Source organism: Haemorhous mexicanus, chromosome 5 (assembly GCF_027477595.1).
Source record: "Haemorhous mexicanus isolate bHaeMex1 chromosome 5, bHaeMex1.pri, whole genome shotgun sequence".
NCBI lineage: Eukaryota > Metazoa > Chordata > Aves > Passeriformes > Fringillidae > Haemorhous > Haemorhous mexicanus.
The window spans coordinates 37,047,773-37,061,784 of NC_082345.1; the positions used below are offsets into that span (position 1 = coordinate 37,047,773).

General features: G+C 34.3%; 1 protein-coding gene across 1 annotated transcript in view; it reads right to left on the reverse strand.

Annotated features, from left to right (window-relative positions):
• Window positions 1-3,250: 3,250 nt before the first annotated feature.
• Window positions 3,251-14,012, reverse strand: part of OTOGL (otogelin like) — a 91,945-nt gene continuing 81,183 nt past the window's right edge. The window contains exons 54-57 of the mRNA XM_059847928.1: window positions 13,893-14,012; window positions 12,275-12,320; window positions 8,061-8,140; window positions 3,251-5,591 (exon numbers count right to left, since the gene is read on the reverse strand). Of these exons, the coding sequence (XP_059703911.1) occupies window positions 5,391-5,591; window positions 8,061-8,140; window positions 12,275-12,320; window positions 13,893-14,012 (447 nt within the window). The 3' untranslated portion in view covers window positions 3,251-5,390. The remainder of the gene's footprint in view (window positions 5,592-8,060; window positions 8,141-12,274; window positions 12,321-13,892) is intronic.

Below are 14,012 nucleotides of genomic sequence, written 5' to 3' on the forward strand. Positions count from 1 at the left end.
CCCACTGAACTGTGAATTGTGAAATAAGGAATAAAATTTTCAACTAAAGCTTTATTTAGAAATTGTAGTAAACAAGGCAGGCTTACCCTCACCAAAAAAAATACCATTTTGGAGCTTTTATGTTATCCAGACTCAAAGACACATGCAGTAAAACAAAAGCTGCTGCAATGAAACCCTGGATCTCAAAACACTGAGTCAATCCCCCTGTCAGAGCAGCAGAGCGCATGAGTCTAATCAACTGAATGTTATTTTAGCTATCAATGACAGAAGTAAGCTACTGCCTATTCAGCTGTTTTGCACAGACATGCTCTTTTTTTTTTTCCAGGGCAATTTGTAATCATCAGGCACACAGGGAGACTTTATTAACAAAGTGATTTTCAAAACACCAGCAGGAGCCCTCTCTGTTTTAACCCTGATAAATTAAGTGTGCATGGCACATTCCACCTTAATCAAAAGAACACTCCCCAAAACATAAATACATTCCTTTTATTCAGCATTTCTAGTGATAAGTCATGACACCATTCACTACTGCTTTTCTCCAGAATGTGGAGAACATCAGTACAGAAGCAGCTCTTCAAGCTCCCCTTTAATAAAAGCACTTGTAAAACTAGAAACTTCACATAGAAGACATTTTTTCAGACTCTCTCCTTGAAGCGAGACTCTCAAATCTCTGATCTTAGACAATCATTTACAACTGATTCCAGCTGATATAGGACCACCTAATTGGTCTATATACAGAATTTTTTTTCCAAATAGACAAAACTGGCAGTTCCTAAATGATCAGTGCATTCCTGCTAAGATCTAGCCAATGTATCTTATTTGCTACAGTCCATTGTCCTTCAGCTCTGAATATATCTTTCCTTCCTAAAATCTGGTGACCTGTTAATGGAGAGATAATTTTTTAAGTGTTTTTATTCTATAGACAGGTTGCACATTCCACTTGGCATTTCAAGAAAGTTTAGACAAAATTTAGTACACACTGTTATGCACAAACCATCTCCACCATAACCTTTTCTCAATAAAACCTTTTTTTCTCTTGCATTAATGTGCTGAAGTCTACCCTTCTAAAGATTTTTTAATTACATGTTATGAATTTTTTTTTGAAAATATATTCCAGAGAATTGTTGGGAGTGTATAACTGTACAAATTTTCTGCTAATGTTCTGGCCTTCATGCTTTGTCCTCCAGGGACAAAACTATGGTCACATTTGACAACTCATTCATGTTTTGTCCCCTGGAAAACACTCCTATGGGATTTTTCTTTTGTACATATACCCAGCAGCATCTCAGGGTAACATCTGAAAAAGCTTTTGATGACACAGAACTTGAAAAAATGAGTTCAAGTCAATGTTTTCCATTGCCACGGCATTCCCGAGCGGCATCTACATGTTTATTTGTTTGGTAAGTTTTTACACAAAGGTGAAGCTCTGTATTTTATGGAAATTGGATTTGTCCTTTAAATTCTTGTAAAAGGCAAGATGGAAGAAAAAGAGATGGGAAGAATTATACAGAACTAATAAATAAAAATAAAATAATTGTTTAAAAAATTTTAGTTGCTGTAAGCTGAGTTTATCGGCAGGACAGAAGTTCAAGAGAAAAAAAATGAGTGTCAGGAAAAATGGATTGTGAAAGAAGGGGGAAAGGAGCCACATCTGAAACAGAATTTTGTCACTGCTGAAGCACTGTGAACAACACAGTGACCATTTGTAATCTCAGACTGGGTTGCTGTAAATGCCTCTGCCTCTCAGTACATTGTGTGGCTTGTAACTGTGCTTGTAACTGTGTTCAAACACCAAACCTCAGGCCTGATCCTGCCCTAAAATTTCATCAATATATAGGTGCATGTGCTTGGGAAGAACTCTGTCTGCAATGTGGAAATAAATCATGCAAATGAATTATGGTTTACTTTTTCTTTTTAGTATACAGATTTGGCTAGCTAAAAATGGGAATATTAGCTGCCTTTAGAGCTGTACTCTCAGATTTTATTAATGAAAATACACAGTGAGTGCCTTATACCTAATATTAAAAGCTGTGCTTCAAATTCTAATTGTATATTGATGCTTAATTGTATATATTAGTCTTAACAAATGACCTGGTAAAAAGGCAATGGAATTATAAAAGTCTAAAATAAATAACATGGCAGAGACTTACCATTTTATAGAAGCACATTCAGTTACAATCTGATTCTAACTGTAGAGACACTTTTATGTTAATCCCTAAAATACCTGCATAGTTTTATGGCCAAGCCTTTATACTGTATGAGTCCTTTCAAGTACAGGTAGGAGAACAGAACAGTGGAAATGTAGGAACAAAAGGCCACTGGAAGCAGTTACAAATGGGACAAATGACAAGGCATGGTGGGACTGCAGCACAAGGCCTCCACTGCATTGTGCACAACTCCTTGCATTTGTCAATGGCAGTGTGGGAGTTTCAGGAGCATGCCTTCCCAGCCTTCCTTTTAGGGCAGTAGAAATTATGCTGGCCTATGTTTCAGAGCAGGTAGAAGGGAGAGGACTCTGTGGGTGTTAAAGCTCTTTTGGCCAATAATAAACAGACTAATTAATTTTGGTATTTAACTCAATAAGATTTGAGTTGGATCAGCTTTCCAAAGCAGCTCACAAGACACCTGTGTAGACAGAGTTACACAAAATTTGAGGATAGGGCTTGAGGCAGGAATTCAGAATTGAAGAGACATAAGAAAGCAAAGACAGAACCATAACCTGCATTTGTGGTTACAGTAGGTTGCAGACAGAGGAAATGTGGAGCAGAGCTGTCCTGCCACACTGCAGGCTCAATCAAACCTTCTCTCTGCTGCAAGGCCTGCGAGGGCTCATTCACATTACACAAAACACATCACATTCTGCCAGTGGCACCTTCCTGGAGGCAAAAGGGCTGGGAGACCCTCCAGGAAATGGTTCCTGGGTTTTAACAGATGTTCGCTTTCTGACAAAGTTTGGAATTTAACTGTATAATGAAAGACAATCTTAGAGCCACCCTATCCAGCTGCACTGAAGATGTAAGATTTTGCTCTAGACTTCAGGGACAATACTGACACAGTCCCTGCTGATTGTTGCATTAAAAAAAAAAAAATTATCTAAGTGGGAAAAAAAGAGTTTAATAGCATTTATCTTTTTGCAGGTTTTCATGAAGTTAATTTTAAACATAACTTCTTTTATAATTTCCAGGTTTCCTCAGGTTTTGCATTAGCATTCATCTTAGTGGCAAAGCTCAATTAATTGCATCAACACTGATTTATTATTACTCTGCAAAATAGCGTTTATTAAATTATTTTAAATTACAAACACAGTTCTAAATCTTAGAAAAGCAAATGGCTTACATGGCTTATAAAAGGCCACAGCTGTTCAATGAAAATGTTTGATGATGATATTGAAAAACTCTGTATTTTGAGAGCTTTCTTTTTAGCAAATACTAAATTCATTAAGTAGATTTGGGCCAAAATCTCTTAGTCCAAGTATAGGATACCTACTTCTACCTTGAAAAATCAAAAGTGTGTTGTTTGTTTTTAAAGGTGTCCTTTAATTTGCTGTACAAGTACACCAACATTACAGCTATGACTATGACTAACTTTTATTTCTTGCCTGCATGGAAAGTTTCTATGCACAAATTTTAGTAGCAGTATCAGAGAATATTTTGGTTCTAGGCCCTGGTACATAATACAACTTCAAATATCTGCCTTACAAATTTAAAAACATGCAGATGAAGCATAGGCTTTCTCAAAGTGTCCCTTTATTTTGGTCACTAATTGAGCATTATTTCTTTAAAATGGTTAAATGTTTTGCTGATATTTTACAATGGATTGCTATTTAATTTTTAAACTGAGTCACTATTTTTGAGGATAGGGATGAGTAGACGAGTCTTGTTAATAAGGACAGATTTCTCTGTATAAGCTATTTGTCTTTATTAGCCATAAAACTGGATGTAGCAAACAATTAAAATTTGTCACACAAAGTAGAAAAATGGCCTTGGATTTTAAGGCAGTTTTAATTGCTTATATTTCACTGTAATAACCCATGTGATAATCCAACCTTTTCATCATTAATTGATGACAGCTTGAAATCAAAACTGTCAGAAGATTTTCTAATTTATAGCCAAGAATTTCAATTCTGACACAGTTAAAAGGAAAATTGATAAGGAAAATACTGTTATAATTAATATAATTTTCATTCAGTGAGTTTATGAAGCAAAGTAATCTTCTAAAAACAACTTTAAACTTGTATCCTTTATTTTTAAAAGTAGGTTATGTAGTATGTTGAGTAAAAGGGAGATGACATTCACCTTAAAGTTCTGAATCATGGATATTTACAGCTTGATTGAGCATGAATAACTCACCTAAGTCCTTCAAAACATTTATTTTACCTGACCTTTTATCCAGGACTCAAAAATTCTGAATCCTAAATTCAGGCAATAGTCTAAATATCTGTATTGAAGAAAAAAATTTAAAAATATATTGAACATGAATCTTCAGACTGGAAAACAAAGACAAAACCCATTATGAATATTTAAAATGTGCAGTATTTTGGGGTTTTAATAAATATATATACATATAATCTTATTCTATACCAGCAAACAGACAAATTATTTTCTGTGAAAAGTGAAAAAATTGATATAAAATGGGAACCTTCATAGCAGAAATGGCTTTCAGATATTTTTAACACACAAAAGGTATCACTCTTCAGCCTTTGCCTAGTCATGCTTCATATTTATAATATACATAAAAATTAAATATGTCTAGATTTTAAGCTATTATGATTCTGATATATACTCTGGAGATTTCCTACAAGTACTTACAGATCACAGATTTGTTGTTTCTCAGTGGCTTACAGTGTAAGCTGAATCCAATCATTGATAACAGCTTACTGGACAAAAGATAGATTTTTGAGCAAGGTAAAAATGTTACAGTTGAACCAACTATTTTAAAAATAAATTAATTCAGCCATTTTCAAAATCCTAATATGCTTCTTTCCCATTTAAACATAGGACTGGTGATGGTTTTCAACTGGAGGCCTCTAAGTAAATGAACCACTGAGAAATGGTTTGAGAAATTCTCAGCTTTGATAGGTAGCCACGATCCAAAATTTTAAAATACTGGAAATACTAACCAGCTTTTTTCACCCCCTCATCAGAAAGCCACTGAGTAGAAACAAATGATGGATAAATTAAACCTTGCTCAACAGGATTTATGATTTTTTTTCCATTCTTGCCAATATTTTCAAAGACAATTCGAAGAACAAATAACATCTTTGCTAAATTTGGGGGAAGTTACATTATAAAGCATAACTGATGCCTTTTCCATTTCCCTGCAGAGTACTATACCCATCCATGACCAACCAGCTGTGTCTGGTGAAAGCCAGATCATGTCCCCAGCAAGGTTCAGTTCCACTGGCACGAGCAGTCTATGGGCTCTTGAATGACGTACATAATTTCCGTGCCGTTTCCTGAGCAGCGCAAGGGCACAGTCACCACTCGTGTTCCAATTTCTCGACAACATTTACAGAATCTTAGATGGCTATCAATATTGACATTGAAAATTGTTGCAGATGGGCATTTTCCATCACAAGAAGCCACATTTACCTATGAGTAAAATAAAAGAAAATAAGAATAAGAATTAAAACCAGAAATCTCAAATTTTATTATAAAAATAATACATTTCAAACTTCTTTGTGATTAAAATCCATTTTTACATTTGAAAAGGACTCTGGACTTAAAAATTATTTTATCTTCTAAAATTCATTCATTCTAAGTTTAGCCACATTTAAAATATTTTTTAATTAAACTTTTCTTTATTGTTTAATCATGTGTTTTGTTTCAACCTTGTGCTATGGATACCAAAATTTAATCCCCGTTTACAAATCATTAACTTTGGAACAGCACAGCTGAAACCATGTCCTTTTAATGTTTACTGATTATAAAGTCAAATTCTTCTTAGTAAAATGAAGGGAAGTTTATCTTCCTCCTTGAAAGAGGAAAAGCATATCAGTGCAAAAGCTCTTCCCTTTCTTATTTATACTATTTGTGACTGAAGGCTGTGTTATCACTCAAAGAAATAAATCCAAAAAGTACATGCAGTTACAAACCAGCTAGGGCACAGACTATCTAGAAAATTATTTGTGCTCTAGACTTCAGCAGAGCAAAGCTTTGTCTCACTGTTACATTATGTGAAGAATTTTCTTAGCTGATATGTGCTGACAGAAAAAAAATATACTTTTTAATTAAACTTAAGCAGAATTCAAATGCTGAGAAATCAAGGATGGCTATACAAGGTCTAGTTCTCTTTGTGACAGAATTAAATCTGATTTCTTCTGCAAGTGGGGCATATGAAAGATGCTTTGAGCTACTCCCTTCCAAGCCTGTGATGAAACATCCCCATACCCATACAAATTAGAATAAAAGATTACTCTTATAACTTTGAAATTTCCTGAGATTTGGCAGTAGTGAGAAAAAGACTTTTTCTTAAGCACTAGCAATCCCAGTAACTAATTAAAAAATATAATCATGCTCAGCCCTATCCAAAGTTTGACAGCAGTAGTCTGGCCAAGAACACATATGTAGTTTCTAGCCAGTCACAGCAGATATCCCCGTTTGATGGGCCAAAATCACATGATGGAAAAAGAGTGCCAGTGGGGGGAGCTGGAGAGGAGAGGAAGGGGAGTTTAGGGTATGAGGACATGAAAATCTGGAGGTACTTCTGTGGGAAGGGTGGGGGAATCTGAACTGTGTGAAGGATGTGCAGCCACCAAGGAAATTGGAAACAAAGAGATACTGGGAAAAGGGAGCTCTAATAAAGGTGGTGGCAGGTGTTTTTGGAAGGTGGGTAGAGAGGGAAGAAAAGATAAAAGAATTTACAACAGAAAGGTGAAAAGGAAGGCTTCATTTGATGAACCATTCGAGACATGACCTGGACAACATTCTTGTTGCTCCTCTCTGTACACTTTAGTTCTGCAGCAATGTAGAGGGACCACAGCTGAACAGAGCCCTCTCTCATACTGCAGAATTTATTCATAAAAGACACTAGAATGAGCTTGTTTCCACTGCCTATCCATTTGCCTAAATGCCATATCTTTTAGCCTTTTTGTATGCAGAAGAGCAGAGCTTGTTAGAGAACTGGAAGAAAGATAAGGATCTTTTCACCTGACTTAAAAAACCTATGAGGCTTGACTAAATCTTTCAATTTAATATTCTTTATTTAGTCAATACCAAGTCTTTATTGTGTTGTATCACTTTCTCTTACCCTAGGTTGTGGAAGTAACTCTGAAGCTCTCCAGACTCATCTCATAGCTATGGCAAATTACTCTAATTTCATCTATTTATACTTCCTCATTATCAATCCTTCTAAATAAATATGCCATGCACTCCTACAATTAAAATCTGAACATGTCACCACTGACTTTCTATCAGGATGGCTTTTAACATGGGATGACATTTTGCCTCTTCCCTAATGTCTGCTTAGGCTCTCCAACGGAATCTTGCCAGTGGCCTTTTGGAAGGCTTGAGATGCTTAGCCAATTGCTTCCCTTCCAAGTGCTACATGAGGAGCACATTTGCTGCTCAGAAATTTCCTGTGGTCTGTAGATGGGGCCACACCAAAGCTAAGAAATAAGGTGTCGTAAGCAGACCCATGAATAAATGACATTATGAATTTATTATATGGAAACCCATGCTATGTGAGGGAAGACAGAGAGCATAAAGGTCTTTAAAGAGGAATGCAGCAGTTTCATCACATTTTAAGTTGGAACATTTCTGCTCCTCCTTTAGAGCAGGATATTATTTCATGCTAAAGAGTTCAGTACCTCCATTAGTTAGAGTAATTATAGTCAGTATTTTTCATCTGAAGCCAGGTGCTCCTCCAGGTGGGAGGGCTCAGTCTTTCAGTAATAGAAATAGCTAGTTTTACTGAACTTATGGTAGGATAACATTCCCAGAATCAAGGGTCTTCTTTTGAGGAGAAAGCAGCACTTTTTGTTGCTTGTTGTTAGCTATAACCAACTTTCTAATGCTTGGCTTGGCATGCCATAGGCCCAGCATTGAAATTTTTATGCTTACCGGGCTTTGACTTATACAGTCATTTTTTCTTATGGTTGTCCTGATTGTCATTTTTTGGCAAATCCTTTCTTCCTTTTTGCCTGATAAAATACAAAAACCGCATATTGAATCAATACATCTTCTGTAATATATTTGCTTCTTAAAAAATCAAAGATATTAACATAATTTAAATAGTAATACTTCGTTTTTAATAATGTACACACAGAAATTATTACTTCCATACTTTTCTTTTTAAATATAATATATTAATACATAGGTGCTGTGCAGTATTACCTATTTTTAGGTGGCTCATATGAGCATCAAATACTCCAAATAAGCTATACAATTTTTTTAAAAATTAAACTATGAATATGCTCCCTAGTTTACAAAACTATAAGCTAAAAACTATTAAACTATGAATATTTTTTTAAATTGCACATATGGCAAGAGAAATATAAGCAATTAGAAAAAGCGTATTGAGTAATTTTTAATAGTATTAGAATTAATTCTGTTTTATTGGAAATGTTGAATGCAAATAGAATTTTAATCCTGCCTTTTAAAAAATGATCAAAACTTTACATATAAGAAGGTGTAAATGTGATTACAGTCTTCATGCTATTTTTCATTACTAAAAATTAAATATAATTATATTATTTCAATATATTTTTGAGAAATATGTCCTTTTGGGAAGCTTGGAAGAAAGACACGCATTTATTCGCCAAATATGGTGTAGTTTTTGTCACCAGATCTGAAGCATGAAGCACAGGATGTCAGCATACAGATCTAGGAAGAGGGAAATACTGAATTTTTATGTTCAGCCTTGGAGATATTGATAGGAGGGTTTTGGGGCTTTTTTCTTTGAAAAATAAAGCTGTACAGTGAAAAGTCATTTATTGACGTAGTCAAAGTCATAATACAATACTGAAATAATTACACATATAATTTTTCATGTTTCACTCTGTATCAGACCATTATTACTATCTGTATTACAGGAGTTATTTAGATCTCCTTATCCACCACCCATCAAAATGATCTGTTAATTTTGCTGTGTAACCATTCTGGACATACAGCATATAAAATAATAAGCACTATTCAGTAGTTTCTTGACCTTCCTTCAAGGTTGGGTGTACAGAAAAACAACTTATCTTCTCCCCAGAAGCTTGAGAGCACTTTTATAAGATAAATGATCTCCGAGTAACCAAAACATTCTGCAAGCACAGCTCCATTAAGTACTGAAAATTAAGCTGGCTGCAGAGTACAGCTAGATTGTAACATGTGCATTAAGGAATCAAACAAAATTCTGTTACTGAACTAGCAGATCACTGTAGGAGAGAAGTTGTTAGACTATAACATCTCACTTTTCCTCCCTCAAAAACACTTTAAAAAATTTCGGTGATGTTTCAATCTGAAAGTGTTTGCCAGCTTATATGAAGACAGTGCAATCCTTGTACTGCTGCAAGTCATACAGAGATGTATATTTAACATTTCAGTATGCTAATGTCTTACAAAAGCTCTGCTGCTATACTTTCCTCTCTCCAGCCTTGAACTGTAAAGATCTGCATTTCAATACCAGATGTGCTTTGTTTACTCACTCCTTATTAGAGGAAGGAGTTTTTGTGACTCATCTATCCTAAAAAATGAAGAATTATGAGTGTACTGCAACAGTTCTGTAACATTCTATAATTTCTGGTATAAAAAGTCTGTACTGCCATGGGGTTGTAATTGGATGTGTTGTGTTGCCCTCCCCACACCAGCCTCAATATTTTTGTAACTCTGTAAAACATGTTATTTGTGACAAAGAGGAAATACAGCATAGATCCATATCACTCCAAGGTGAGACCAGACAATACACACATTCTTGCTCTACTTTAAGGCCAAAAGATTTCCATCACTAAATTTAGAGACCTGGGATCAGATTTAGAATCTCATGGTAACAGCATTCATAATTATGATCTTTTTTAAAGTAACATTTCTTATTAAAAGTATCCTGTACAGTAAGTTCATGTGATAGCACCAGTTTCAACAATGAGCAGCAGGAATAACCATCAACAGCATATACCAGAAATGGATGAACCTAATTCTGACAGGTGCTGAGCAGTGAATCTTAACCAGGCTTTAGAAAACCACTGATTTGGGAGGCCAGTAGAGGATCAGCATCTCTCAGTATCAGGCCCAAAACCATTAACTGCATGGTAATATCCAATAATGATGACAGCTATGACACATATATCAAGCAGTGCTTATATTATTTAGAAAAAAAAAAAAAAAAGAAAGAAAATACATTATTAAAAATAATACCTGGTTCACAATTAATACTATCAGTAGGCACTACTGGACTAATGGCAAAGGGTAATAGACCCAATCCAGAACCTGGCAGAATCATTAGGAATAGAAGATTCTCATGAAATAAAAACATTTCTGTATAAATGATACTTCATTAATTCTTACACTGCCAACTGCAATTTTTCTTTTAGCAAAAAGTGATGAGATTTCCTGTTAGTCTTCTACAATTTAGAAATTCTGCAGCTGCTTCAAGTCTCACTAAAGATGGCCTGACTTTATTATTCTCCTGGTTAACACAAAACTGGAATGCTTACTTTTAAACCAAACTTTTGGAATTAGTCTGTCTATGGCAAGGTAAGAATTAAATATATGCACTCACTTTGCATGCATTAAATCAAGCTCTTTCAGAAAAGTTATTTGCTCCCATTAAAATCCCAGTATGTTGCAAGCTCTATTCATAAGTACTGTTATCTTAACTGCTTCACCACAGGGCACATGCTTTTAGTTAAAAATAAAAAAAATTAAAATAAAATAGCATATAATTGTATGAATGATATCTGGCAGTTTTAGCAGCCACCTCAGCAAGTATTTCTGAAGTATAACAATGCCTTTCCTGAGGCCACAGAATATGCCCAAAATTATAAATCTTCCTGGTCAACAGAGAACCAGTAGTCAATAATTTTAATAATTTTTAAGACTAATTTTCTAAATAATGACAACCTAATTTTTTTTATTGGGGGGGGCAGATTTTTTTTTCCACATAGTTTATCTCACGAGATAAAGATTATTGATTATTAAGATTTTGATAAAATTCTGGTGTGCAACTTCTCTATGGTGATTCTCAATAATAAAACATATTCTGTTGCATTAAAATACCTTTAATTTTCCCTGTTTTAATTACAATGGAACAACAATATTTGCAGTTTCCTTTCTAAACCTCACATAGCTTAGAAACTTGGCATTGTTCTGTATTTTATAAATATCACTGCTTACCCTTATTTCCCCAAATTATATTCAAATTATACTGCACTTCAGTTTTACATAATAACAGTGCAATATATGGTTATAAGTCTGCAACTTGCTATTTAATTATATTATGTAAAGGTTTGTATACAAAAATTCCAATGACTAATTTGCTCTTATTCTAATGTTGAACACCAAAAAGGCCAAAACAGAGGGTTTAGATTTTCTGTCCTTGCTCTACAAAATTAGTTTTAAAAAACATAAACATATACATATATATATATACACCCACATGCATAATTATATAAGTAGATAATAAAAATTATTCTAGTCAAAATAGCAGAGAAAACCAGTTAGTTCTCAATCTATTTTTAAAATTGCATAAATTGTGAAACCTTTATGTGAGTTTGAGTCACGTTTAATCATATTTTAAAGTTACACAAAGAAAATGTGAATGTATTATCAGATATTAAAAGGCTGATTTTATATAAGCATTGCTATCATCAATATTTCTCTAATTTTTCCTCATTTGGGATTTCAGAAAAAACATTCCAGTATTTTGGACCTAGAAAATACGTATTAGGGATACAGAATAACTTGCTAAGTTTGAAGATGCATTGCAAAATGTCATTGAATCAAGAATCACTTTTAAGAGGAAAATTCTTATCTTTTAAGGTCATATAGGCACTATTTGAGAGCCAACTTCAGAGAATGTTTTAATTGTTTTAATTTATATAGTTTTAATCTTCCATGGGTTATATTTGGAGAGATTTGATTATACTCCAGAACAATAATGTTAAAAATCACTAAGTCAGCAGCCAAATTAAGCAAGTTCTTTTAAGAGTTGTTAGGTAGCTACAACAATTTTATGAGATTTGTAGGGGGAACTGCATGCTTTTTCCCTCTTTATGTCCCAGCAACAGAGGTTAAAAAATAAGCCCTCCAAAACCAAAGCTAAGCTAGCACACATTGCAGCCTTCATCACTTACAGGTCTTGCAGCAGCCATCGTTATACGTCTGCACAATTCCTCCATTCTAGGAAAATAAAAGAAGAATATAGCAAAAAAGTCTGGGCCCAATGCAAAGGGAAATTTTATCTCAAGACATTCCACATTTTAAAGATATCAAACTAATACAAAGTAGCGCCACTGAAATCAACAGAATTACACAGATATGTGTCTGCTGAAGGTTTGTTTCATGAATTCTTTACAGCCTGTGACACTGAAAATGAGTTCATCACTGATGACAAGTTCAATTGTGTTCAGATGACATCTGATCTAGTTTCCTTTGGAGAAGTCACTTAGTTTCTGTAAGCATCTATAAGTATGTTTTTTATATCATCTATTACCCTCTGTTTCCCCACCAAGAAGATTTACTAGGATAGTTTCAAAAACTCATGTGAGTAGCCCAGATCTGCATATCAAGCAGACTACAGAAGATAAATAGATGCTATCTATTGCTGGTGTTAGGATAAGAACAGACAAAAGACAAATATTTTTCAGCTTTTATCTTTTTATGCGAGCATATGATTTTTACCTTGCTACATTGAATAAGCTGTTCAAGAACTTCCTAAAAGAGCACTTAAACTCAGATATTCCTGAATTATCCTAAACTGCCTGTGAGAAAAGCTTTCTTCTCAGCTACTGGCTCAAGCCTATGCTCAGCGTCTCTCAAAAACAGGTCAGATTGATTAAGAAAGTTAATTTTAGGGCTCCATTTTTTAAAATCTTCACCTAATAGATGGAAGGAAGAAATTCAAGCATTAACTCAAAGTAGTACAGGCATTATTTTTAAATAGAATACTTTCTTCAGGACTGGAAGAAATAAGAACTTTTTTAAATAAATGGAAGGGATAAGTAGGACTAGTACTAAATGCACAATCTGTAGACAAGGCAACAACAGTACTTACCCTTTCTACATATATATTTACTATTATTTGTAGCTCATATTAAATATAAAATGTACTGCAAGTGAAAAATTTGACAAATGTTATAAATTTAGAGAATTACTAAATTAGAAATTAAACTGTAAACTAATATGCAATCTTTGTGAAGAATACATGTTCCTCAAAGCAGTTGATACGGATATGCCACCTTTATATTTTTAAATATATGATGTAAGTAGATACCCTGGATATTTTTTTTTGGGTTACACAAATTTTAGTTTAAGAGCTAATAGTTTATTTATACTCAATCGTCTCCCTAATCATTGCACAACTTAAGGGCTTTTTAATATAGCTGACATTAATATGGAGTATTTTTTTTTTATTGATATGATTTATTTTCTGTGTGTGTTCTATGAACTTGACAAAGTATTATTCCAAAATAAGGCAAGACATAGCGATTTTTTATAGCAGTATGTCAAGCATGATTCCAGTTCTAAAAGCAGTCATCAACAATACCCAAGCCAAACTTTTACACTCCTCACAGATACTTTATCAGTTGGAAAGAAAACAGGAGTATAGGAAATGACTGCAAATTGCTCATTCACATGTTTTTACTTACCACTTTTTTAGTTTAAAGAAGGTGCATGAAGTTTGCCTGCATTGTGGAGTGTAAGCCAAACTCCAGAGCAATTATTGTCACTTACCTTACTCAAAGTACAAACCTTTGTGCACTCAGTGTCATTAAATGGGGGACAGACAACACTTGACCCCAGTACAATAGCCCCTGCAGCAGTCTTTACACATTTGTAGTTGGTACAGTTGGAGGTCCAGGTGCTTCCTTC